Here is a 27177-nt window from a genome sequence, read left to right on the forward strand (position 1 = left end):
GTAATTGGTATCAGAGATTGTGAAGAGCTTTTGAAAGCAAGATCAAGCTATGTAAGTATTTCTATCTATGTATAAATTTTGACATATATAAGTGTGTATGGTATTCTTTATGTTATATAAAAAAAAAAAAAAATCGTCTTAGTTTTTAGTTATGTATCCTTTGTATTTTGTATCTTCATAATTATTTGTTTCATTTATAGTTGTTGTAAAACCTATATGCTTAATGTATGTCAAAGCCCATATACTCATTAAGATCTTTTAACTACTGGCTATAATTAAGTCGTTAACATCATAAAGAGAGGTTTTAGGCACCGGATAAATACATTAGGAGGGTCTTAGGTACCAACAACAATCTATAATGGCAATTAACCCTGAAGATATAATATGCTTTAGAAATACAAAAAATAATGTTAATAATAAATATGACCATAGTTTGCATATTACTAAAAAGTCTGCAAATATAAATAGCGTGTGTTCTAGTTTAAATAATATTATTGATATTATGTGTTCTTGATTTTCTAAATTAGATAAAAATCAAAAAATAAATCAGAATTATCTAGAAACTAAAGTTAATTCTATAGAATCTAAAATAGACAATTTGGGTTCTATAATAAATATTGACTTAAATAAAGAAGCAAAAAATCAAATAAACAATTTGGTGACAAAATTAGAAACTATATCATTCATAAACAATGATGGAATGAATAATCTAGGAGATAGTTACATCCCTAGGCTATTTTATGGTACAAAAGATATTATGGTACTTCAAACCAATACTTATAATAGGACTAAATATGAAAATATTGTTGAAATATTAGATTATTGGAGAAAATTATATAAAGACCCAGATTTAGGTATTGATGAAAGAAATAGGCTACTAGATCAGATAAGAGAAACTTATTTAGAATATGAAGGCATTTTACATTACTTTAATTATGATATTAATATGTCAACTAATGATGATGATAGCCAATCATCCTGATCTGAAGAAACATTAGATCAAGATATTTCACTAGAAATAAATAAAAGGAAAAGAAAGGCAGAAAAGCCAATTGATCCTAAATTTTTTTGCACATGGGAAGATGGAGAAAATTTTGACTTTATAACAAATGAAATTAAAAATGATACTAACACTGGAAGTACCTCCAATCCTACACCTAAGCCAGTAATATCTAGAAAAGATAATAATCATAAGTATCCTATAGCTCAAAATGGTACTTATTTAGACTTGTCTCGTGTTCCATTTAAGGATCAACCATAAGCAATTGATGATTGGGCAAAATCCTTGTCCATCATTATTACCAATTATAAAAATAGTTGGTCAAAGAAAAAATTCCTTGATTATATTGCAGCAACTCTCCAGGGAGATGTATTGCAATGGTTAAGACAGTGGGAAAAATCTGAAATTGAAAAAAGTCAAAAAACAACTTTGTTAACAAATTTTCTCACACTTGACACAATTTTAGCTAAATTTGCAAAAATCATAAAAGAAAATTTATGTGGTTTTGCAGGAGATACTAATTTGCAAGCAGATGCAAATTATATTTTGGCTAAGTTAAAATTATGTAATATTTGTCTTTTTGAAGACTATGTTCAAAATTTTAAAAAAATGTTATTATCTTATTGATCCACCAGCAAATCAACCCTGGTTAGATCAATTTTTTCATAAACTCCTTAATCCATGGGATGAGTTATGTATTAAAACATATCCTGATTTTTTCAAAAAAATGGGGAAGAAAGAATATGATAATCTTGGTTTTCGCATTAATTGTGTTCTAAGACTGATAGCAGATCGGTGTCTAGAAGCAAAGGCGAAAAAACAAATAAAAAATCAAATTTCCAACTCACAATACGGTCAAAAATGTTGTGATAAAATTTTAAAAGAAAATTGGAAAATTGGTTGTAATGCATTTCCTAAACGAAAAGGATTTTCCAAAAAACGCAGAAAATATAAATGAAAACCTTGGAAAATGAATAAAACTTTTTCAAAAAAAAAAGTATATTCGAAAAAAGAAACCAACAAGTGTTTCAAAAAAGAAAACTTGTAAATGTTACATTTGTAACGAAGAATATCACTATGCACCCGAATGCCCAAAAGGGGGAAAAAGTGCAAAGAAAATGATCAAAATTCTTGAGGAACAAGATTTTGAAATAATATATGGCGAAGAAATTTCTGATGAAGAAGAAATCTTATACGAAATTTCTAGTGATGAAGAAAGTTCAAATCAATAACTAATCTTCATGATGACTAATAATAGTCAAGAAATATCTCAAGAAGCAGATAGTATATCTCAAGAAGAATTACAGGCAATTCAACTTATAGATGTAATCGGAGAACAAAAAGCTTTTACCGACGAAGAATTAGCAAAATTCGAAAAAATGCAAGAAGTTGTTATTCCAGAAATTTACAAACTTTCAAAATTCAACTTCTTTTCAACAAGAGTGTTTGAACAATACAGTGGTAACACTCAAGCAAAATGGTCAGAAGAAGGAAATATTGATATTCCTTTTTTTGATAAGAAAAAGGTTGCAAGATGGAAAAAGAAATATCCTGAAATTCAATATATTCATATTGGATTAATTCAAGTAACCATAACAGCCTTATTTCGCCAAGAGATAGATACTCCTATTTTGGCAGTAATTTTTGACAAAAGATTTTTTAACCCAATGAAAGCAATCATTGGAGGAATTCAGTCTAATTTGGCTAATGGAGTAGTTTGGTTTAATGTTAGACCAAATTTCTCTATTTTCATAAATGATCCTAATCTTGAAGATACAGTCAGAATAAGAGTTAAAACACAAGGATTAGAAATGAAATCTAATTCACATGATTTGGCTATTCGTTGGAAAACAATTCACGAATTAACCAAATTCCCTGAAACAAAAACAAGATCAAACGATAATAAAATCGTTGAAATCTTTGAACCAATACCATTTGACACAGTAATACAACATCGTCTAATGAATTGGAGCAATTTAGAAGTCCCTTGAAAATGGTTAATCCATGACCTAGTGGGACAAGGAGAATCTTCTAAAACAAAAAATCCTGCAAAATTACAAATGCAGGCATCAGGAAAAAATTTATATATTGAAAATACAGTTCCAAAAATTAAAAGATCCACTTCGGTATTTGAAAAAGATTTTCCTAACAAATCATTTTCAAAATTAAACATTGGAGAATCAAGTAATAATTCTAATCAAGAATCTATTACTTCCAACAATATTTAGATTTCTATTTTTCCAAGAACAATAAAACAACTTGAACATATTAAGTCTGCATATATGTATCATTTTCAAACAAAAAATGATGATATTATTTTCTCCTACCCAAGGAAAAAGAAGATATATATATGTATTGGGAACATTTAATTTTGCAGGTTATAAACCCTATAGCCTCAGTGTCCTCATAGATACAGGAGCTACAGTCAGCTCATCTAAATGGAATGCCAAACCAAAAGAAAAATGGACATTGATAAAACATCCAATTTTGGTTATTGGAATTGATGGCAACCATACTTCCATACAATTCAAGGCTAAAAATATAGCTATTTGGTTAAATGATAGCAAGTTCATTGTACCAAATTTTTTTTTTATGTTTTCCTTATATGCATGGGTATTTCCTTCTTGGCAATAATTTTCTATATAAATACCTTCCAATGCAAATACAGGAAAAAGCTATTTCATTAAGCATAAACAATGTCTTAATTTATATTCCCTTGTTAGAACAACATAAATATATTTGTGATAAAGAGTTTGGGCCTGTGTCGCGTGGTGATTTAACTCCTATCATCAAAACCATTGATGAATCACACTGGATTTATAAAATTTTAGAAGAAAATTTTAGTGAACATCCATTAAAACTATGGCAACGTAGCCCACGTAATTGTAGTTTAAAATTGAAAGACCCTAATGTTATCATTAGAGTAAGACCAATGATCTATACTAGACAAGAAAAAGTTTATGTTGTATTTGCAGGAAGACAACCTGGAATTTATACAGAATGGAATGATTGCAACACGCAAGTTCGAGGATTTCCAGGAGCAAGCTTTAAAGCATATGATAGCATGACCAAAGCTAAAAAAGCTTTTTACAGTGCACCAGCTATACCTATTTATCAAAAGAATTATTGTCAAATGAGAACTAACCTAGTTCCAACTAATATTCAGACATCTAAACCAGATGAATCTGAGATAAAAGATTTTTTCAGTCCTGATATATCCAGAGAAATTTAAACAGAATTCAATGGAGTTTGAAAAACTCACATTGTAGACAACAAAGTGAAATTTCGAAAACACATGGGAGTTCTGGCCAACGAATTAGCTAAGCAAACAACTAAATTAAAATATTTGCAAAATCTTTATTTCAATATCCTTAAACAAATGAATTGGAATGAAGATTTTAATTTTAAAAAAATAAACAATTTTCTTCAACTATCAGACCTCATATCAGATGAGTTTTCTGATTCAGTTTTTGAACAAATAAAAAGAATTTGTCTTTTTGAAAAAGCAAGAACTTTGCTTCCAAAAGAAATTTTTATGTTAATCAAAAATCGAGTTGAAGAACATCATGACAAGATTAGACAAATCTTAGAACGATCTTATGATAAATTAAATTTGAAAGATGGAATTCCCAAAATAACCATCATGGCAAACCATGACATGTGGTTTTTTGAGGATATAGATTGGGGAATAACTAATCAAGTTATTTTCCAAATTTTAGATCCAATCCAATGGATAGATGATCCAATGATCATCAAAGCAATGCTCTCATGGATAGTAAAAGGCTTCCGATAGAGCAAATATTTTACTTTTTGGATCTCCAACACTGTTAGTTGGCGAGAACGAGAACATTTTTTCCAACCATACCAGATTTGGTATCTTAAAGAAACTAAAGATTTTTAATTTGAAGATGATTATTTAGATGAAGATCACCGGAGAGAGCGATTGGAAAATATCTAAAAACTTTCTTTAATAGAATATTGGATAGACAGTCTATTATCTATTTCACAAGCAGCGTCCAACATCCATGGCTCAACAAAATTGCCATTCATAGTTACAGATGGTAGAATATTATTTGTAACCCATTTTCCCATAACATATCAAAGGTCTCTTACACAAATTAATGAGGCTCTTCACATGTTAATAAATCTCAAAAAGAGAAATAATTTGGATCTTCCGTTGGAACTAGCCATGACCGCGGATGATGTAGAACATTTTCGGAATGAGCAATACAACTAGGATCCGGATTCTCCTCCATCAGAGAATGATAAAGAACATCACAATCTCATCAACAGGATGGAAGCATAGTGGACCCCACTATCAAATGCAACTGTCTCTTGACCGACTCCAACCTTATACAGGACACGTGGAGCAACCTGCATTATTCGGCGGAAAATAATCAGCCAAATCTTTTCAGCCGACGCTACACGACAAATCAGCTTAGCCAAAGCTTATCTACAACAGTCTATCTCTTTGAAAACATGAAAGGGTAGACAGTATGTATCAGAGTAAATAATTGTAAAAACTGTAGCACATAGCAAATAATTGTAGCTTTACCCTTAGACATTTTTTGGCTATACTTTCGACAAGGTTCAGTACAATATCACCACCAACTGTTATTTTCTTTGAATATTTTTCTAGGAAAACAACGCGTTGGCGATGATTAAATAAACAAACGGAATTAACCAATGCTGAAGCTTGTCGATCAATAACTCTTTGAATTTTTGGTAAAAAGATTTTGGAAAATTTTCATTTTTCCGGACTGTAATTCGACATATGCAATTATGTGTAAACAAGGCTCTAATACCACTGTAAGATAAACTGAACAATGGCGATGATCGATAATTCTGTGAGGGTGTTTATCACGCAAGAAGAATACACAATCCGGACTAAAAACAGAGAGAGAATAAAGAGCAATTTCAAGCGGTTTGTTCCATTGTCTCGACAATCTATTTATACCTTACATGATGCCTCTTTATCAATGGTTACAACCATTGGTATTGAGTCTCCAAACCCAATAGTCACAATGCTTCAAAGCATTGTGTCTTTGTATTTCAAATCCAAACAACTTTCAAAGTTGTTTCTTCTCGCGGGAAGGTTTAATTCTTTGGGCTATGATTTGGTGTGAGAAGGTCCACTATATTATGTTGTGAGCACCTCTCATACCTTCATAAATTGGTTGTGTTATCATGTTACGAGCATGTGTGAAGAGTATTTATAGTCTCAAACTTTTAAGTAGGTATGAATTACAAACCATGTATTTTTTAGTCCCCAACAATTATGTTGTAACGAAAATTCTCTCTTATATTTTTTTTTCTTCATAAATTAAAAATCCAAACATATCGTTCAAATATTTTTGCCATAACTTCAAACTGCTTTGAAAAAACATTTATCCATTGTTTAAATGTTATGAAATTTAAGGTTTCATTTTGAAATCTATATAAAGTACAATGATAACACTTTGTAAATGTCCAATTTTGTTGTTTATTTAAATGCAATGAATGAAGCCACTCTTTACTTCTAAAGAAAGGCTACGGTTTTCTTTTCTCCACTTTTATTAAAAAAAACTAAACTAATATTTTATACATTCATCCTTTTGCAATAAGTAAATCCAAATATCGAGTGAAATGAAGGTTCTCTATATCCTTCAAGTTTAGATACTTAATGCCATGAGCAAAAACAAAGAAAACAACAGGTACAAGGCCCGACCTTGAGGGAAGGCCAAAGAGGCCTGCACCTTGGGCCCTAGATTTGGGCTAAAAATAGGGCTCCAAAATATGATTTTGTGTTTTGGATATTAAAAAAAAAAAATCCAAATATTTTAAGTCCAATTGAACACGGGGCCTAAAAAAAAAAACATATCATAATAGAGGCCCAATTCAACGTGGGCCCAAAAACAAGAAGCACATCATAATACCCACCATGGAGAAGAATGAATTCACGTGGGTCACTCTCATTGAAAGAAACATTGAAAGAAATACATCTCTCTCTCTCTCTCTCTCTCATATTGGACTGATCTCTCTCTCGCATTGGACTAATGAAATCGTGAGTCCACCTTCAGTCCTCTCCTCTCCTCCATATTTGACGGACGCTGCTGAGCATTAACGATTTTGGGCATCAAAATCGGGAGTCTCTCTCTCTCTCTCTCTCTCTCTCTATATATATATATATATCACATTTAAATGGAGAAATTTTTTGCCCTAATTTTTTCCCTAATTTTCCTCCTAATTTCTTGCCCTTTATAATTTGTTCTTTAAATTAGAAAATTACCTAATTTATATACTTTAGTGGAAGTCTATAATTTTTGTTATGCTCTAATTATGAAAGTATATTATTTGCAGAGATCAGTGATTGTGAATTTGTGTGGATTTGTGATTATATAGAGTAGTCATGCATCCTAGAAAGTATATTTCTAAATGTGAAAAAAGGAAAAAGAAGCAAAAATTAGAAAATTTTATTCAATCTCAATCAGGAGCGCTTGATAAATTTTTTGGTAGCAAGAAACAAATAGAGAGTTCATGTTTGGTTGATGAAGATTTGGTAATTGAAGAACTTAATCAATGTAATGAGAATGATAATGAAGATTTGGGTGTTGAAGAACCTATTGAATGTTTGAATGAGAATGAAAATGAAGATTTGGTGAATGAGGAACCCATTGAAAGTGAAGATTTTAATGTTGAATATGGACCTTTAAATATTAATGACCCAAGTAATTGGGACAAGATTGATCAGAATTTCAGAGATTTATTAGTTGAAAGAGGTCCTATAAGAAGTAATGTTCTCAATTTTCCTAGAGATGACAATGATAGACATTTCTCTTCTACATATTGCATTCAAAATTTATTAAATGGAGAGAAGCAAGATAGGAAATGGCCAGTCATGAAGAAAGGCCTCATTTTCGAAGGTCGCCGTGGGCCTCCTAAATCTCAAGGCCGGCCCTGGGTACAAAGAAGTCCAATGTGCTCTGTTTAAGGAATGTGCATTCGGCATGAGATTCTCTATCGTCAAATTTCTCTGATCCCTCCATCCCTTGCATTTCTCGTTGCAGACTCATGTGAAAATATTAAGACACAAAAATCTTGAGTCATAATCTTTTGACAGGAAATGCATTGGAACATAGATAATTGAGTGTAAAAGATACATGATCATGACTCATGTGCATTAGTCTTTGTACCATTCACCAATAACAAAAATGAAATCCATAGATGTCCATTGTGGTAATACACATAGGAGAGGAAATGAACCTCCCTCTCAATACCAAGAAAGTATAGAGGCAGTGTTGACAGAAGCAACTTGTATTAAATATTGCCCATAAGGTACAACAGAGAACTTTTTAGGAAAATTACATTCAAAGAATAGATACAAATATGCTAAAAAAGAATCCACACAGAAAAAAACCACAGAAAAGAAAAAAACCAAGAGAGGCTATGGTTTTATTTTCACCTCTCTCATTAACTAAACTAGTATACACTCATCGTTGAAATAATATCTAAAAATTCTAATACAGTGTTCAGAGTAGAATGAAGGTTCTCTATCTCCTTTGGAAGTTGAGGAACTTGATGCCGTAAGCAAAGACGAAGAAGAAGAGGAGGACCCAACCAACATGCGCAAAGACTACAGGAATGAGGAAGTCATAATCAAAACCCAGGGTGCTTTTAAGGAATTCCTTCACTGTAGAGACTGACCCATCAGTGAAAGTAAGAGGACTGGTCTTGTCACCCACTTGCGATGTGAAAATGCCATAGATTGTCCAGGCAATTGGAGAACACCAATAGTACCACCTCCACCATATCGGGATATTCTGCAATGATTAGAGCACAAGTGTCATAATTATGATAATAATGACATGATTTCAAGTAAAAAGATATATATGACGCTGAAAGTAGTCTTTCACGTTATAGATACATACCGGCCTGAAGATGAGGAAACCAGAGAACAAGTTCCAGAAACTGAAGAAGAAGGACATGACAATAGCCGCAATTTGATGGTTAGGAGTCAAAGCCACAACCATCATTCCGTACATGGAGAAGTAGGTAAAGCACATGAATATGAAGTAGTAGAAATAGAAGAACTTGACTGCTGTCCATTCAAAGCCAATCATCGAGTAAAGGAGAAGAGCATAGATAAGGGTCTGAATTACAACATAAATTGTTTCTATGGCCACCTGAAATAGAGAAAGTACGGTGTAAATATTGGATGTGGGAGACCATATATACACATTCTTCTTAGCGAAAAGAAAATGTGATGTAACGTCTTTTATCCTTTACCTGAGCAAACGCGTAAGGCAACTCTGAATACATCCCAGCTGCTCTTTCACGGTAAAATACTGTTCTCTCAACTGCTACAACGGTTTGCACCGCATTAGCATTGGAGGATCCGAGGAAAAGGATAGCAGAATAGGTAGCTCCAAGAAGATTAAGCAAGTCTTGTTGTTGTTGTCTGTTGACCAAAAATTATACAATTGATCTTCGTGTCAGTATTGACATCAATTGATAATAATAATAATAATAATAATAATAATAATAATAATAATAATAATAATAATAATTACCAAAAATGTGATAATTAGAGTGTAAATGCCAAAATTATACACTTACATTTTGCTTCCTTTGCCCAAGAAGATAACACCAAAAATAATACCGATGACAATTGTCATGAAGAATCTGATAGCATTGTACTGTGAGTTCCTCCAGTATGACCAGTGTTGTTTCCAGAAGCAAGCCAAGCATTGAGTTAGGAAGGATTGCGAGTATTTGGTAGGGAAGTAGAGGTCATTGGTACCCGGCGCCGGAGTGCTTAGCTCCTTGATAAGTTCCTGATTTCTCCTGGAAAAGAAAATCATGAGAAATATCAGCACACTCGGACAACGAGAGAGAGACAGATACAGAGATAAAGTGTAAAGGACTCAGTACTGTCTATAAACATACCGGTAGAGGTCAGAATTGGCATAAATTTCTGCAAAGTCAACATCAAGTTGTGCCTCAACTGCAGTAGAGCTGACGTCCAACATCCAAGTAGCTGGATTGTAACCCTCCGTAATCTTAGGAACCCCCGGAACAGCCTTCAGGAGAAGTAAGGTATTGTCAAATTTTGATTCATCATACTTTGAACTTTCAAATTGATAATAGATGACTCTTTAGAAACTAGCTATGGAGGAAAATGAAAACTGACCTCAAAATATTCAACAAGCTTGTGAGAATGGCGACCGAGAGGTCCAGCATATATCACATTCCCTCCTCTCTTCATCAATAGAAGCTGCAAGGAAGAAAATATTAATGTCAATTAGTGTGCACAAAGTGACAATGATGTTCATTTGCGGAAAATATAAAATCGAGTTCATACCTCATCGAAAGCTTCAAATATATCTATGCTCGGTTGATGAATGGTGCAGACGACAGTTCGCCCTGTGTCCACTGTGTTCCTCACAGTACGCATGACAATTGCAGCAGCTCTTGCGTCAAGGCCTGATGTGGGCTCATCCATAAAGATGATGGAGGGATTAGCAACCAACTCAACAGCAATGGTGAGCCTCTTTCGCTGTTCAGTTGAAAGACCATTTACTCCTGGAAGTCCAACTAGAGCATTTTTCAAGGTATTGAGCTCAACAAGATCCATAACTTCTGCCACAAACATCTACCATAATAAAGAAACAAAAAATTTCGCATTAATTGGACCAGTTTTAGCATAATATAGACCACATTGAAATCTCATAGTGGCACATACTCAAGCAATTCAGTTACATACCTGTTTTGTTTCCGTATTCACATCCTTCGAAAGACGCAGCCAGGCAGAGTATAAGAGAGATTCATGGACAGTAACAAATGGTGAATGGATGTCATTCTGTTCACAATAACCGCTGACTCGAGCAAAAGTTTCTTGATTTTTTGGGTAACCTGAAATGCTTATGTTTCCTTCAATATACCCCCCGGTCTTTCTCCCTGCTAACACATCCATCAATGTGGTCTTTCCAGCACCACTGACACCAACTAGTGCAGTTAGAATACCAGGCCTGAAAGCACCACTGACATCTCGTAATAGTCGTAGACGGGTTTCGTCGACTCCCTGACTCTTCATTTCCTGATATAGAAAACCAAATTTTAATTTAAATGCATTATTTTGGTTGAAAATCTATACAAGTTACCCAGTTCAGCAGCAAAAGGTTGAATTGAATTGATTTTTTTATTATTTTTGTTATTTTTAATTACAACCAAAAGAGCAATAGACGAGTATTTAATTAAATTCATGTGATTTTTTCCTTTAAAATTTTGTTTTATGTTATCACATGCTCAATATATGAATCTTCAGGTTGAAGAGACTTACTGCAGGCATATCCACATAGTAATTCACATGGTCGAATACAAGTGAAAGGGGGGCAAAAGGCAAAACCATTCCTCGTTTAGATTGATTTGCACCATCAACATTTGATCTGGTGCTCCCTTGAGGATTTCTTACAGCCATATCAATACCTGTAATTATCCATGAGCTGTATTAGTTGCGCAAGAAAACCAAATGAATGGTGAATTTTCAAATTAGGGTTTGCAAGATGCAGAACTTAAAACCACGAACCTTCACCGTTGGATGCCAGTTGCCGCTTATTACTACTTTCATCATCTTCCTCTTCTGAAATTACAGCCTTAGAATCTCCAAAAGCTGAGATCAAATTTGTTCAAAAGGAAAAAAAAAAAAGGCAAGATCAGAACACGGATTCTTCTACAACAGCATAAACACAAAAAATTAATAAGCAAAAAATGTTAACTTACGATTCAAATATGTCAGTGCAGCAATGAAAAGACCATTGAAAAGCAGTGAATATGCAAGAAGCGCTCCGATACAAATCCAGTACCAATATTCCTCCCGAAAGAGCCCTCTGCTCTTGAGAATAGTTTTTCCAACTGAAAGCTGGGAACTACCAGTGGCGGGCTGTTCCAAGAAAAAATATAAAATTAAATAAGTTTGTATATTGTCCTGCCGGGAAACAAATGTGGAATCATTACAAAGAATTAAGAGAAGCACTTACATTGCTCCATCTTTTATCGAGAAATTCATTGATCGCAATGGCGTTTTGTCCGTACATCATAGGAGAAATATAGTAGCCCCATATCATCCATGGTTTAATGTCATCTTTGGAAACAATGAAGCCACCAAGAACAAAGACCAATAGCAAGGTGAAGGAACCCATTGTGCTTGCAACAACAGGAGTTCTTCCAGCACCAGCAAGGAATCGGAAGAGTGAGAGAGCCATCTGATGTACACTAAAGAAGGACAGAAACTGTTTGAGGAACCTGAACATTTTGAGGATAAGTCAAAAAAATTTAATTAGGTTTCGGAGTCCAGTGATTGTCGAACCAACAAAACAAAACTTATATGTTGTAAAAGAACTTCAACTTACCTAGTAATAGACGGTGCAAACCCAATTGTATAGTAGGTAAGTACGATCCATATCACAGATTCCATGAATGAAACGGGAATTCGGAGTAGCCAAATTGGCAAGCTAAAAGCCCATGCAGGGAAAAACAAACTATCCCTCTGTTTAAAGAACACGGGAAGCCTGAAAACTGTCATTGGAAGCTCCGCCATCCCATTGAACATAACATTAATAAGACTGAAAAACAGCGCTCCCAAATACTTTGAAGCATCTTCTACTGTTCCGGTTTTCATTTCTGTTCTTAAAAAAACAGTGAGGGCAATTGTGGCCATGATTGTTATCTGAGTGGTTTTGAATATGTATGTGAAAGAGTTGCGCTTCATTAGCAGCCACTCCCTCGATAAGCATGCTTTGAAGAGTTCCCGATTGGAGATGCCATAACTCTCAGTCACCAACGCAGCAGGGTGGGCTTTGGACTGGTCATAAGGAATTCTAAGTTCTTCAGTCATCTGTTGCCCGATGTGGAAAGAGTTGAAGGCCTGTGCAAAGTCGTTCACCGAGATATATCTGTAAGGTTGGTTCTTTTTGAACCAATACTGTTCTTGGTCCTTCTTGGAAGTTACTTCTTGGAGAAAATCTGCAACTCCTTTCCTTTTGGGGCATTTGAATCCCATATATTCAAAGAACTCAAGAATGTTCTCGCGTGGACCTTGATACACAATCTGGCCTTCTGAAAGTAGGATAACGTCATCAAAGAGATTAAATGTCTCAGGCGCTGGTTGCAACAGAGAGATGACCATGGTCACATCCATTGTATGAACCATTTGCCTCATGAACTTGACAATCTGGAAAGTGGTGGAACTATCCAGCCCTGTCGATATTTCATCCATGAAAAACGCTTTTGCTGGTCCAACCAACATTTCTCCTGCATCGAGGACAAAAAGTTCCGTTTAGAACATTCAGAAAATAGTTATGAAGTTAAAACATAATAGGAGGAGTTTGACCTAAACCACAAGATACATATCCTGAAGTTCTAGTTAGAACGTTAGAAAATAGTAATGTAGTTAAAATACACAAAAGTATGAATTCTGACCTTTTGAGAAAAAATAGAAAAAATTATGAAACATGTCTATGAATCTTTTTTTGTTAATGTTATCATAACACACATAGACCAATTTGTGTATCTGCATTTCATGATCAATAGTTGTGAAAGATCAACCTCAAGATATCTTTATTTTAAATTCATAGATGGTTAAGAAAATTTTAAAACTTATAATGGCATAGTAGTTGTAGACTGTCGCTTAATAGATTTTGATGTTGAGTTGCATCCTTATGAAATGAAATGGAGATCTTCATCCCATCTAGGAAATAGCAAGGATCAATATGCAACCACGAATTTCTTTCTATAAAATTTCTCAAAACTCTTTATTGCGTTTACACATACCGGTAGTGACACGCTTCTTTTGTCCACCAGAAATGCCTCTTCTCATGTCATCACCCACCATAATATCAGAACAAATATCCAATCCAAGTATCTGTTAAAAGGATGATGAGATTTTAGCATTGTCAAATAAGAGAACATAGTATAGACAATGATATTATGGAAGCAACAGACCTTGAGAACATAATCTGTGATCAAACTGGTTTCTTGGCCAGCCACAGCTGTGGCTTTCATGAATGCATCGATCTCAGGGTCGGGCTTAATACCCGCTTCTTTCTCTCGTCTTGACAACTCTACCAACATTTCATACCTCGTTCCAACTCCCAAGCAACGTCCTGAGAAATCTAATGTCTCGCGAACTGTCATTTCACCATAGTGAAGATCGTGCTGGCTGATATAAGCACTCGTTCTCTGAGGAACAAATTCCTTAAACTCTTTGCCACAGTAGGTCACTTTTCCAGATATCTGTCCCACAACCCCAATATAATCAAATTATCAATATGTAGAAAAAAATACCATGTAGGAAAAGAAATGAATACATGGAACCAAATATAAAATTGGGGAGAGAAACAAATTGGGAAAATTTAGAGAGCATGACAAACCTTTAGATCATCATCGGATTTCCCTGCGATTGCCTTTAGCAATGTTGTCTTTCCGGAGCTAGGTGGCCCAAGAAGCAGTGTCATCCTGACAATCAAGAAAATAATAGTTCAATGACTGAAGGATATTTCAGAAAACTTCTATTTGGTTGTGTTTTGGTTTTTTGTTTTCTATCTTCATTTGCTTGAAAGCATAGGAACTTGTTTGGCGAACTGTTTCTGAAAACTCTTTCCACAAAAAATTTTCTAGTAACAGCCCAGTTTCAGAAAATTTTCGGAAACTTTCTTAAGTGCTCCAAACTTTATATTGTTTCATTTCCAAAATCACAAAGAAAAAATAAAATGAAGGTATTTGGATTATATTTTTGGAGACCAAAACTTTCTAGTTTCCTGTAGATCAATCAATCAAAAGAGATGAAGCTAACATTAAGGAATTCATGAACCAACCTGGATGGTTTTATGACTCCACTGACATCGTGAAGTATCTTGATAACCATTTTCTTAGATCGAGAAAGCCCAACCATTCCAATGATTCCCTACTCACATTACAATTCAACATAAAGAGAACAATCTTCATCAGATATCACATTATTAAATTTAAGATGATACACTGCACTCACAGAAAGCTTTTTAAGAGAAAATAAGCAAATTTTCTGCATAGTTTTCAATTCACACAGCAGATATTTGAATTTTACAAGTGCTTTTAGTATTGATTTCTCTGAAATTGTGAAGTAAGAACAAAACTCTCTGTTTTTCTTTACCCTGACATTCATTTCAAAATCTACTACATATCAAGAGTAATTTGAATTACATGATGAAGTTGAATAAAGTGTGAATTTGACTGAATTCATATGAAAAAAAAAAAAAAAATTGGTGAGAGTGAGATATAGAAGAAGAAATAAGTACCTCAATAGCATTCATGGTGGAATTGAGGAGAGTTGGAAGAGCTCTGGTCCCAACGTATGCATCTCCTGCCACTGATAAATTCTGGAACCTCACTTCAATCTTTGGAATTTCTATTCCCACTCTGTTTTCATCAAAACCCAACACTCAATTTAATTTCAATAAAATAAAAATAAATACTATTAACAGAAGAAGAGTAATGATCAGTGCAAACCCTAACTTAAATAAACGAGTTCAAATTAAAATTTTTAAGATCTTTTAATAATCGAGCCAAGTTAGAATAGGTTGAAATTTGTGAAACACAACGACATAAATTATTATTATTTTTAAAGATATATCAAATAAATTTTTATTATTCTATTTTATTTCCCTAGTCATGTTTGGTATTTGTGCAACTTACATATTTGATTAATCAAATTTATTAATAACATGAGCTTTTTATTATATTTTGTCTACAATCTTTTATTTTTTTCATAATATGCATATTAAGTTATTTATTTTTTCAAACTTAGTCCAACTCAAATGTCTTAAATATTTGATAAATTTTTAAATTCAATTTTTGAAACTTGACATGATCTTGGCTTGAATTCAAAATTGACTAATATTTAACAAGTCAAGTTCCAATACTAATAAAAATAAAAATTGTTTGTTAGCAAAGGAAGTGCATGGAAAAAACACAATAAAACACACCTCTTTTGTTTAACAGAGTTGGAATTTTCATTTTCTCTCCATTTTCTTGGCGAGTATTTATTTTAAGATCCTCAAAACTCGAATTAAGGATCCATTCGGATAGCTATTAATTTCAAATAAAGAGATTTGAGAACAATAACTCAAATTATAAAAGTTTAGTTATGAATTTCAATATTAAGGTGGATTTGAAATTTCTATATAAAACTAATTATTTGAAATTATACTAATGATTTACTTTCCAACTATAAGAATTATACAAAACATATTTATATTTATTTCTATCTAAACTTATCTTGTTCTAATGCTGTTTGGGAGACGTGTTTGGTTAGGGAATTGGAGAAGCCATTTAAAAAAAGAAAGAAAAAAATGTGTGAAACAAGGTATATTTTATTTATATTATATTTTATTTTATTTTCTAAATCCCTTCGTAAATTCCTAACCAAACACAGCGCAAAGCATCTCCAATCCTTATCCTTTTTCTTCATCAAATTTTAATTTAATAATTCATCAAATTTTGGTATTTGTGCAGTTTACCTATCGGTACGAGCACGGAGGCGATTGAGGAACTTCTCATTGTCATCTTCAACAACTTTAAGAATACTCTCCATGAGCTGTTTCTTATCTTGAGGACCAAGGTTAGTCATATCAACCTCATTCCGAATCACTCTTCCATTGCTTGTGACCTGCTGTAACATCCCTTTCCTCACCCGATCATAAGTCGGCAACCTCTCAATGGCAGCCCATTTCAACTCCTCCTCATCATCAACCTCGTCATGACGCCGCGTACTATTCCTCTCAAACACGTCCGATGACCCCTGCCACACCTCTCTTATACTCCCCGATCTCCAACTCCGGCTACTCCGGCTACTCACCGCTCTCACCAATCCATCTGCCACGAATGGCGCCGACATTTTTTTAATATCAACAAAATCAATCAAACTAACTTTCAAATATCACCTCCACAAATATACCAACCAACCCAACACACAAACACCAAACAAAGCAACCTGGTTGGCTGGTATAAATATGAATTTATGCAATTTTTATGAACCAATTTACAGTTGTGTTTTTGGGGTTTTGAGATGAGAAACTGTGGGAGGATGAATATTTTTGGAGATTGAGGTGCTTTGTGCTGGGTTTTATACAAGAATGGGAGTTTGTTGAAAAGAGGGAGGAGATTTAGGGGCATCAAAGACTTGAAGATTCAATTTTTTATTTGTTTTTGGAATTATTTTAATGTTTGTAATTAGGGTGGTCAAAATAAGGGAGTGGAAATGCAAAATAATTAAAAAATTCGATTGGTGGACGCAGTCGAAAATGAAACGTTGAAAATTGACAAGGATGATGAAATGTACACCTGGGTCGCCTTCTAGATAATAGGGTGTGGGCGGCTTGCCACCGAGCATGGGGTGATTTATTTTTAATACAATTTTTTCAAAATAGTCTTTTTAGTTTATTTTGAGTTTTGTTTTTTTATTTGACAATTTTAAAAAAAAAAAAAATATATATATATATATATATATACCAAACAACAACACTATGTTTGATTTGGTTTTCAAAAATTTATTTTTGTAGTTTTAAAAAAACAAACTACAAACTTGTTTTGGTGATAAAAGTGAAAGAATTAAAAATACTCATTATTTTCATCTTATGTTCTTTTCTTCTTCTTTTTTTTCCTATTTATTTTCACCAAACTTGCTTATATAATTTTTTTCAAAAAAAAAGAAAAGAAAAGGAAACAGATTTTAAAACAAAGTGCAACTCTTTCTCAAAAAAATTTGTATTTAAATTTTTCGTATTGATTAATGTGCTGTTGCAATAAATAAAGGATCTGATTTCTCTGAAATTATCATCTTAATTTAAAAGAGTGTTTGGATTTGATAGATCAATTTGGAAATTGATTTTAATGATCCGAACCGTTCTCTGTGTTGGTAAGTGTCACTTTAGTGAGTTAAAAAGTGTGTAAAGATAGAATTTTAAATTTTAAACTAAATAATTTGCAAATAAATTTTATTTATTATGAAAAATAATCAGTGTACTTGATTTCAGTTTTTTGAATTCAGTTTTTTAAAAATTAAATTTTTTGTTTTTATATATTTTTTTAATTTTAGTGAATATTTTTAAAATTTTAAGTAATTTTTTTATTTTTTTTAGATACACCTTACTTAGATATATCTAACTAGTAAAATATTTGTGAAAAAATATTTAAAAAAATTAATAAATATACAAGAATACAAAAAATATAATGAATTTTCATATTTTTTAGTATTTTTTATGTTTAGTGAATTTTTTAAAGATTTTTTCATAAATATTATACTTTTTTAGTATATTTATGTTAAGTGTGTCTCAAAATTTTTAAAAAAATTACTTAAAATATTAAAAAAATTCAATAAAAATAAAAAAATATGGAAAACAAAAAAATAAATTTTTTTAAAAGGTAAATTCTAAAAATTGAAACCAAACCTTATTAGACAATTACAAAGAAGTTAAAAGAAGGGAAAATTAAATAAGTGCACTTTTTGACTTTTTATGAAATATGAGTTGGATATGAGTTGGGTTTGAAGTGATGTAGTAGAGAGGTGATGTGACTTAAATAAAATGATGTGATTTAAATAGGATAGTGACTTTTAGACTTTTTAACTTTTTTTGGTTATGCCAAACCAAGCCTTATTATACAAACATAAAGACACGTGTAAGCCTTGTGTTGATGCAATTAAGACCACTGATTTATAATTTTTTCTAATTTTACCATCCAATAACAAACAATGTGATGGTAATTCCATTAAGAAATTATAATTATTTTTAGTTTGACTATTATATCTCATCGTTCTATGATTTGTTGATTGTAAGATCATGGTGTCGACATTTGTGATTTTCATTGTAACGGGTTGACATGTATTGTGGATGATATAATAATATTATTGTACGGGAATGAGATATTCGTCGCTATTCATACTCCTTTCGTCCAAGTTCTATGTCTATCTAATCAACCTGAAAATATAATGGCGGTGAGCTACCCGGCGGTGTGTTGCCAGAAAACCCCTCCGACGGTCTAGTTAGCACACACTCGGAGAGAGAGAGAGAGAAGAGCTGAATGAATGGTAAGTTTCTCTCACCAAATGATGTTCCATCCCCAACATGGGGGACGTAGTCATGCTTATATACTTTCTGCGTTCACCTCTGCACCTACTCATCAATTGACACGTAGAGTTGCTCTCTCATCCGTCAACGCAAATTCAGCTAAACACCACCTAATCAAACCGCCAGACAACACTAGCGAGAATGGGACAGCCCGGCGGCATCACCTCGGCCTCATACGACCGTGATATGTAACGAATCCGACGACACCGCTCGCCGAGCTCCATCACAACCGAGCTCGGTAGCATTCCGGTACGACTAAGCTCCAGACAGATCAGGACGATATTCAGAAGACCTTTCCCGACAAGTTAAATGTGCGAACCATGAAACCCGGGTTGGCAGACGATCATCTCGGCCAAGTTAGCTCGGCCCAAACATGGGACCTAGGACTCGACCGATCAAACCAACTCTGGACAAGCCCAAGTTAGCTCGGCCCAAACAAGCTTGGCCCTTCTTCTGCCCGGCTTCTACCACGGCCCAAAGCCAGATTATGAATCTCCCTCACAATTGCCCCTTAATTCCATCCGCGCAAGCGTGACTGGGATTACATGATCCGACCGGGGTCGATTCTCCACCCGACTTTAATCCGCAAGACGTTAACCGCGCTAATCCCCATGCTCGATTTCTTGACTTGCTCGGTCGACGCCTCAACTCGCCATCCTGTCTCTTCAATACTGACGCCGCCGTCATTATGGACACGCATCCTTCGCTCATTGTTCTCGAACCACCAACCCCACCGTCTCTTCATGTTCGAATTTTCGGTGCTTTTTCCTCTCTTATATGCACACCGCTTCCCCTTCGCATTTCTTTCTTGTTCAGTTTACTTCCTTTTGCCAAAACCATCTTGCGATTGAAAGCTTTTTGCCCTCACTCTTCATTTTTCATCAGAGCATCCACGCAAGCAAGTCCTACCCCACCGTCGTCGCTGAGGGCCTCTTTCCCACTGCTTCGTGCCACCGTCAGTGCGCTAACTGGTAAGTTCTCCAACTTTCTTTGTTTTTCATTTGATTCTCATATATATACAAATATATATATATATATATATATATTGGTCTGTGATTGTCATAGCTGAGTCTAGGGCACAATAGGAGTAGGCTTTACGATGTAGCCTCCCCAAAAACCACCTCAGCCCCTTCTCCGTCAACTGTTCTTCATTTTCTACGATGAACATGCGAGGATCTGGGGCTGACCGGGCTACTGGACCTTATTTGATCCAAAAAATAATAGAACCGAGCAAGTTGGAAGTTTGAGAGAGGGATGGGAATCTAACAAAACGCTAGACCGCTCGACCGGGCTAACATCTGGTCCGCTCGAGCGGCCGAGCTTCTGGATGTACAGTAGTGACCGAGGTACTGCTGTACTTGTTGTGTCCGAGCTACAACCGAGCTCGTTTGCGCGACCGCGCTACCACTTACACTTGGCTTTTACTACAGAGTCCTAGGGGACCAGACACCAACACTGAGGCTCTCAAAGGCCGAGCAGCCATCAAACGAAATTTTGCCAAACCAACACAGCCGTGCTAAAACTAGCCGACTTCACATGGGGCGTTATCGATTCCTTATTGACACGCCGGTCGCACTAGCCGCGTTCCGGGAAGAATACGGCGTCCCCGCAGACGTACATCTCGAGCTCAATGACGAGGACACCAACCCTTGGGCCAGACTGGAACAATGCCCCTTCACCGTGCTTTCCATAATCGAAGGCGGCCTTTGCTTCCCGGTTCAGCCTCTAATGTGTGAGTTCCTAAGGCGCACCGGGCTAGCACCAACACAAGTTTCAACCAACACCTACAGAATAATAAACGGGTACACCCTCGGGCATACAGGCGATGGGCTTAACTACTACTTAAAGATTAGGCCGGGCAAGGAGAAGATTGTAACCGGCACACCAGATAAAGATATGCACGACAATGACTTTTCCTGGGTGTTTGGAAATTATGAAACAGCCGACGTGCCAAGCTGGTACATCAGCAAGAACTTCGGTTCGACATGTAAGCCGTGCTCACTGCTCGGTCAACCCATTTTCCTTTACTGTTCTACACTATTGCCTTTTCTTCTTTTCCTCTTTGCAGCTATCGAAGCCTTGCAAGTGAACTACTTTAACCCCAACGAGGCTGCCATCAGAACCGTACTGCGGTGTCGCAACCGAGATTGCCACAACCTTCTCGGCTACATACCAAGCTACAGATACACAGCTTCCCGCCGGAGTAGGGTTACAGACTTTCTCCAAGCACCTTCTCCACCACCCGATCCAACACTACCGGACGTGCCCCTTATCCGGCTGACTGAAGAAGACGAAATGGCCAAACGAAGCCGTATCAAAAATCTCATCACTGCCATATCCCCCGATCTGCCAAGCATCTCTCCCCGTGCCCTGGCTGCCGGTCAATCATCTGGGACCGTGATAGCATTGGCATCGACTGCTGCAGCGCCGGTCAGTAAAGAAAGTCACCAAGCAGGGAAAAGGCCCCAGTTTGCCGATCTGTCAGCCGAGCTCATTGTTGAGCTGAACACCGAGCAGCCAGCTGAAGCCTTAACGCCAACTCCTCCATGGCAGCCACAGCTCAAGCACCGAGATAAAGAGATCCCGATGAACGCCTCAGTTAAAGGTGACAAGGAGCATCTGCTGGCCTTCAACCTGACAAAGGCCCTGCTCCTACCGAGCGACGTGTCTGGCAGCGACCACGTGCCCAACACCCGGCTCGTGAAGTCCTCGGTTAAGTCTGTGACCCGGGTAAGAATTCGGCATGTTTTATTCAAATTTGTTAAGTGTTTGCATGGTTACTCTTCTTTTCTGAACACTCAATGCGTCCTCTTGCAGGCCATCCAGAAGCAACATCTTGTGATGGACCGAATTCATAGACTCCGGCAAAAGGTGACCGATGCCGCCAGCCAGGTCGAGCATCTTCAAACCGAGCTGGGACAATCAAAGGCTTCTTTGGGGATTGCAAACACTAACAACTCCAAGTTGCTCGGCCAACTTGGATCTGCTGAAAAAGAAAGAGACACTCTCCGGGCCGAGCTGGAAGTGTTGAAGCAATCAAGGAAAGATGAAGTGGATGAGGCAAACAATCAAGGTTTCAAGGAGGCCGAAGACAGCTACACCAAGCAAGTTGAGGCCATCAAGGACATTTTCTTTAAGTCTAGTTGGAAGGCTGCTTGTAATCAGCTCGGCCAAGGATCTGGAACTGAGATGTTTACATCTCTCCCCGCTGCCTTTCTGCCGACCTACATGGTGCCATACGCGAACGAAGTCTTCAATTCATTGCAAGCGGAGGCCGAGGAAGAAGGCGGGGACGACGCCGAGGAGGATGCCGATGGAGAAGGCCGCCCGTGAAACTACCTGCACGATCGACCTAGAGGCTGCGGCAGAGGGCACAGGGGACGACTTTCCTGACCTTTCCCCTCCTGGTTTAGTCTTCTTCTTTTTTTATGAACTTTGAAATATGATCGGGATGCCTTCTTGCCCCACCATATGTACTACAGTATCAATGAAAAGTTCTCATTTTGTTTACTGTTGCACTGTTTGTTGTACTACATTTCATCATCCCGGCAGGAACCTTTTAGTTGTGCGAAACATAATTCCACTAATCAGGGTAAAGCATCTCAGCTAGAGCACTGAGTTGAACAAAATATCAACTCCTCTAGCCGAAATAAATCATCTCTGTTAAAAACCTGAGTTTAGCAAAACATCAACTCTTTTAGCCGGAATAAATCATCTCGGCTAAAACACAAGAGTTAAACACATCGTCAACTGTTCTAGCCGGGAAAGAGCATCTCGACTAGAGCCTGAAACTTCAGAGTTAAGCAAATCATCAACTCATTTTTCCAGGGTATGTCATCTCATCATCTCGGCTGAAACCTCAGAGTTGGGCAACTCACCAACTCCTTTAGTCGGGGTAAAGTATCTCAGCTAAGATTTCTGAGTTGGGAAAATCACCAACTCCTTTAGCTGGGGTAAAGTATCTCAGCTAAGATTTCTGAGTTGGGAAAATCACCAACTCCTTTAGCTGGGGTAAAGTATCTCGGCTAAGATTTCTGAGTTGGGCAAATCACCAACTCCTTTAGCCAAGGTAAAACATCTCAGCTAAGATTTCTGAGTTGGGCAAATCACCAACTCCTTTAGCCGGGGTAAAGCATCTCATTTAAGATTTCTGAGTTGGGAAAATCACCAACTCCTTTAGCTGGGGTAAAGCATCTTGGCTAAGATTTCTGAGTTAGGCAAATCACCAACTCCTTTAGCCGGGGAAAGCATCTCGGCTAAACCTTCTCAGTTGGGCTGAGTTGGGCACATCACTAACTCTTTTAGTCGGGTTAGGTCATCTTGGCTAAAACACAAGAGTATGCCCTTTAGTCACTACATTACTTCGAACACAGCAAACCTCTTCAGCAAAGATAATTCACTTTCATTACATTGGCAAAAAGAGTATTACATTCAGAAGTGTAGGGAAAACAAGTCCTTCCACAAAAAATTACATAAGAGCGATAAATACTAAAAATAGTACAGTTTGAGGTTAGCCGCATTCCATGGCTGGGGTACGCCTTTGCCATCCAAATCTTCTAAGTGGTATGCCCCCTTGCCCGCCAGACCGGTTATCCTGTAAGGCCCTTCCTAGTTTGCCCCTAGCTTGCTTTCGCCCGGCACTAGTGTGTTGCCCATGACCTTCCTTAAAACCCAGTCGCCCACTTTAAACGATCTGGGGTGCACTGTTTTGTTGTATTTTCTAGACAATTCTTGTTGGTATGCGGCTATGTGGATCAGAGCTTTTTCGCGGCGCTCGTCAACTAGGTCCAATTCCAGGGCGACTACTTCAGAGTTCATCTCGGGCTCAAAATTTTCACTGCGGATGGTGGGTATGCCGATTTCCAATGGGATGACCGCCTCCATGCCGTACGCCAGGGCAAAAGGAGTTTCCCTAGTAGAACGTCCCGGGGTCATCCGATATGCCCAAAGGACACTTGAGAGTTCTTCGGCCCATTTTTCTTTGGCTTTCTCTAGTCTTTTCTTCAACCCATCGAGAATGGTCTTGTTTGATGCTTCGGCTTGGCCGTTGGACTGCGGGTAAACCGGAGTTGAGTTGTAGAATTCAATCTTCAATTCCTCACAAAATCCTCTGAATAAGCGCCCGTCAAATTGAGTGCCATTATCATAAATCAGAATCCTGGGGACGCCAAACCGCGTTATCACATTCTGCCAGACAAACTGTTTGACGTCTTTCTCTTTGATAGTCGCTAAGGGCTCAGCTTCAACCCATTTGGTGAAGTAATCTATAGCCGCAATGAAGAACTTCCAGTTGCCTAGTGCCGTTGGTAGTGGTCCCACTATGTCCAGCCCCCACATCGCAAAAGGCCAAGGGCTTATGAGGAGAAGAAGTTCTCTGGCCGGCTGGTGAATTTGGTGGGCAAACTTCTGGCACTTCTCACATTTTCTAACATATTTCTGAGCACCCGCTTGCATGCATGGCCACCAATATCCTTGCGAGATAGCTTGGTAGGCCAAAGATCTTCCCCCGATGTGACTTTCGCATATGCCTTCATGAATCTCATACAGAAAAGTTTCCACGCTGTTTGGATGTACACACTTGAGGTATGGACCGGTGAATGACTTCTTGTATAAAGCGCTAGATGGAGAGAGCCAAAACCGCTCTAACTTCACCTAGACTTTATGCGCTTCTTTTTTATCGGCCTGAAGGGTCCTTTCTTTCAGGAAAAGGATAATAGGGTTCATCCAAGAGGGGCCAAGCTCGGCACAGAGTACTTTTGTCTGCTTGGGTTCCACAATACTAGGCCTTGGAAGAAACTCAATTAAAAGAGGACTAGGAGATGAACTGCCGACCATGGAAGCTAGACCGTCTAACTCATCCGTACGGCTGTTTTCTTCACAACCAATTTGTTGGACCCTTATTGCCTGGAATTGCTTGATGTGTTCTCTTACTAGAGCTTGGTACTTGGCCATTCTGTCATCTTTAGCTTCGTGGACCCTAGACACATGGTTGACAACAAGTTGGGAGTCGTTGTAAACCACCAACTCGGATGCGCGCAACTAGAGCGCACTCTTAAGCCCGGCCAGTAGCACCTCGTACTCAGCCTTATTGTTTGATGCAGGGAATCCTAGCGTGATAGAGTGTTCGATGGTCAGGCCATCTGGCGAGATCAAAACTATGCCCAGCCCGGCGCCATGACGACTTGAGGCTCCATATACAAAAAGTTTCCACATTTCACCGACGAAGAGTTTTTAACACTCTGAGGGCTCTTGGGAGGCTTGAAAGTTGATGGGATCACGGTCACTCGGCTGTTCGATTTCAGGTTCGCTGCTGTCTATTTCAACGGACACGTCTTCATCCCCCCTCGACGATGCAGCACTGGACCCAACAGGTTGGTCTGCTATTCCCAAGTCCGTCGTCGCATTGTCGGGCTGCAGTACTATTCCGACTGGAGGTTCTATGGACAGGCGCGCAAGTTTCGCGTCGCCAACATCGCCCTATTGTGCAATTTCCATTGAGCCTTCACTCGCCACTTCAGCTGCCGCGGTGAGATCCACCGGGCATACTTGGTGAATTCTATGCGAGAATTCAGCAACAAAATCTGCCAATGCTTGTGCTTTTATGGCCGTTCGGGGTTGAAACTTGACGTCGAATTGTCCCAATTTGACCGCCCACTTCAGGATTCGACCGGAGAAATCGGCCCTCTCGAACAAGTCTTTGAGGGGGAATTTGGTCAACACGACGATTGTGTAAGCATGAAAGTAGTACGCCAATTTTCTGAAGGCCATCATCAATGCCAAAGCAAGTTTTTCCAGTGACAAATACCTCAACTCTGTCAGTAGCAAGGTTTTGCTCACATAAAAAATAAGGAAATGCTGGATACCTTCTGACCGGACAAGCACCGCACTAACTACATGCTGACAAACTGCTAGATAAAGGTAGAGCTCTTCGCCGGGCTTGGGTGTCACCAATGATGGGGCAGAAGAAAAATACGCCTTGAGCTCGGCCAAAGCCCTATCACATTCCTCGTTCCATGAAAACTTGGACTTCAAGGCTCGAAAGAAAGAGCGGCAGCGATCTGATGACCGGTTTATGAATTGGTTAAGCGCGGCGGCCATACCGGCCAAATGCTGCACGTCCTTTGCCGAGTTGGGCTGCTTCAATTCTTGTATGGCTTTGATTTGTGTGGGGTCCGCCTCGATGCCTCGGTTTGTGACTAGGAAGCCTAGGAATTTCCTGGATCCCACGCCGAAGGCACACTTTGACGCATTCAGGCATAGCTTGTGCTGTTTAAGAATGGCGAACATCTCGGCTAGGTCGGACAAGTGGTCAACCTGATGCATGCTTTTGACCACCATGTCATCGATGTAAGCCTCCATCGTCCGGCCTAGCAGAAGAGTGAACATTTTGGTCACTATCTTTTGGAAATTCGCCCCGGCGTTCTTCAAACCAAAAGGCATGACTCGATAGCAGAATAGTCCCCTTGGGGTGGTGAAAGAGGTTATCTCGCGGTCGGGACCATGCATGGCGATTTGGTGATAACCGCGATAGGTATCCAAGAAACTGAGCCTGTTATGCCCGGCCGTAAGATCTACCAGCTGGTCTATTCTGGGCAGAGGAAAGCTGTCTTTAGGGCAAGCTTGGTTGACAGTCTTGTAATCAACGCAAACTCGCCACTTCCCATTTTTCTTGGGCACTACGACCGTGTTTGAAACCCATCGAGGGTAGTGCACTTCCTGGATAGCCCTTGCTTCTAGCAGGTTCCTCACTTCCTCCGCGACTACCTCGGCATGATGAAGAGCCGATCTCCTCGTTCTTTGAATGACAGGGTGTGCATCTGGGAAAACATTGAATTGGTGGCAAATAAAGCTTGGATCAACGCTAGGCATGTCGTACGGCGTCCATGCGAAGACTTCGATATTCGCCATCAAGAACTCTACCATCTCAGTCCTTTCTTAGGCGGTCAGGCTTGACTCTAGCAAAAAGAACTTGTTTGGACTTTCGGCGTTGATGTGCACTTCAACCAACTCTTCAATAGCCTTGTCCTCGTCCTTGGCGCC

At 37.7% G+C, this 27177-nt stretch overlaps 2 protein-coding genes across 2 annotated transcripts; both read right to left on the bottom strand.

Moving 5' to 3' along the window:
* Positions 1-8277: 8277 nt before the first annotated feature.
* On the bottom strand, positions 8278-17164 carry LOC114308818 (pleiotropic drug resistance protein 2). The gene is made up of 19 exons (XM_082905816.1): positions 16531-17164; positions 15310-15430; positions 14851-14939; positions 14407-14491; positions 13979-14269; positions 13808-13898; positions 12388-13288; positions 12016-12280; positions 11759-11918; positions 11565-11648; positions 11319-11464; positions 10743-11075; positions 10341-10631; positions 10170-10253; positions 9926-10059; positions 9596-9823; positions 9266-9437; positions 8908-9162; positions 8278-8799 (listed from the first exon to the last, which is right to left on the bottom strand). The coding sequence occupies exons 1-19, from the start codon at positions 16905-16907 to the stop codon at positions 8530-8532; spliced, it is 4377 nt and encodes a 1458-aa protein (XP_082761942.1). The 5' UTR covers positions 16908-17164; the 3' UTR covers positions 8278-8529.
* An 8450-nt stretch (positions 17165-25614) lies between these two features.
* On the bottom strand, positions 25615-26235 carry LOC145807152 (uncharacterized). Its single transcript, XM_082905090.1, has one exon. It carries the CDS (start codon positions 26233-26235, stop codon positions 25615-25617), a length of 621 nt encoding a protein of 206 aa, XP_082761216.1.
* Between the last annotated feature and the right edge of the window lie 942 nt (positions 26236-27177).

This window comes from Camellia sinensis, chromosome 14 (genome assembly GCF_055761805.1).
Source record: "Camellia sinensis isolate YWXY chromosome 14, ASM5576180v1, whole genome shotgun sequence".
In the NCBI taxonomy this organism is placed as follows: Eukaryota; Viridiplantae; Streptophyta; class Magnoliopsida; order Ericales; family Theaceae; genus Camellia; species Camellia sinensis.

Excerpts from the sequence above, each read along its gene's own strand:
- LOC114308818 (XM_082905816.1), bottom strand. The coding sequence starts at position 16,907 with ATGTCGGCGCCATTCGTGGCAGATGGATTGGTGAGAGCGGTGAGTAGC. Across the intron at positions 13,289-13,807 it reads AAAGAAGCGTGTCACTACCG|GAGAAATGTTGGTTGGACCA; the intron begins GTATGTGTAAAC and ends TCCTCGATGCAG. Across the intron at positions 11,919-12,015 it reads TCGATAAAAGATGGAGCAAT|CCCGCCACTGGTAGTTCCCA; the intron begins GTAAGTGCTTCT and ends TTCTTGGAACAG.
- LOC145807152 (XM_082905090.1), bottom strand. The coding sequence starts at position 26,235 with ATGGCCGCCGCGCTTAACCAATTCATAAACCGGTCATCAGATCGCTGC.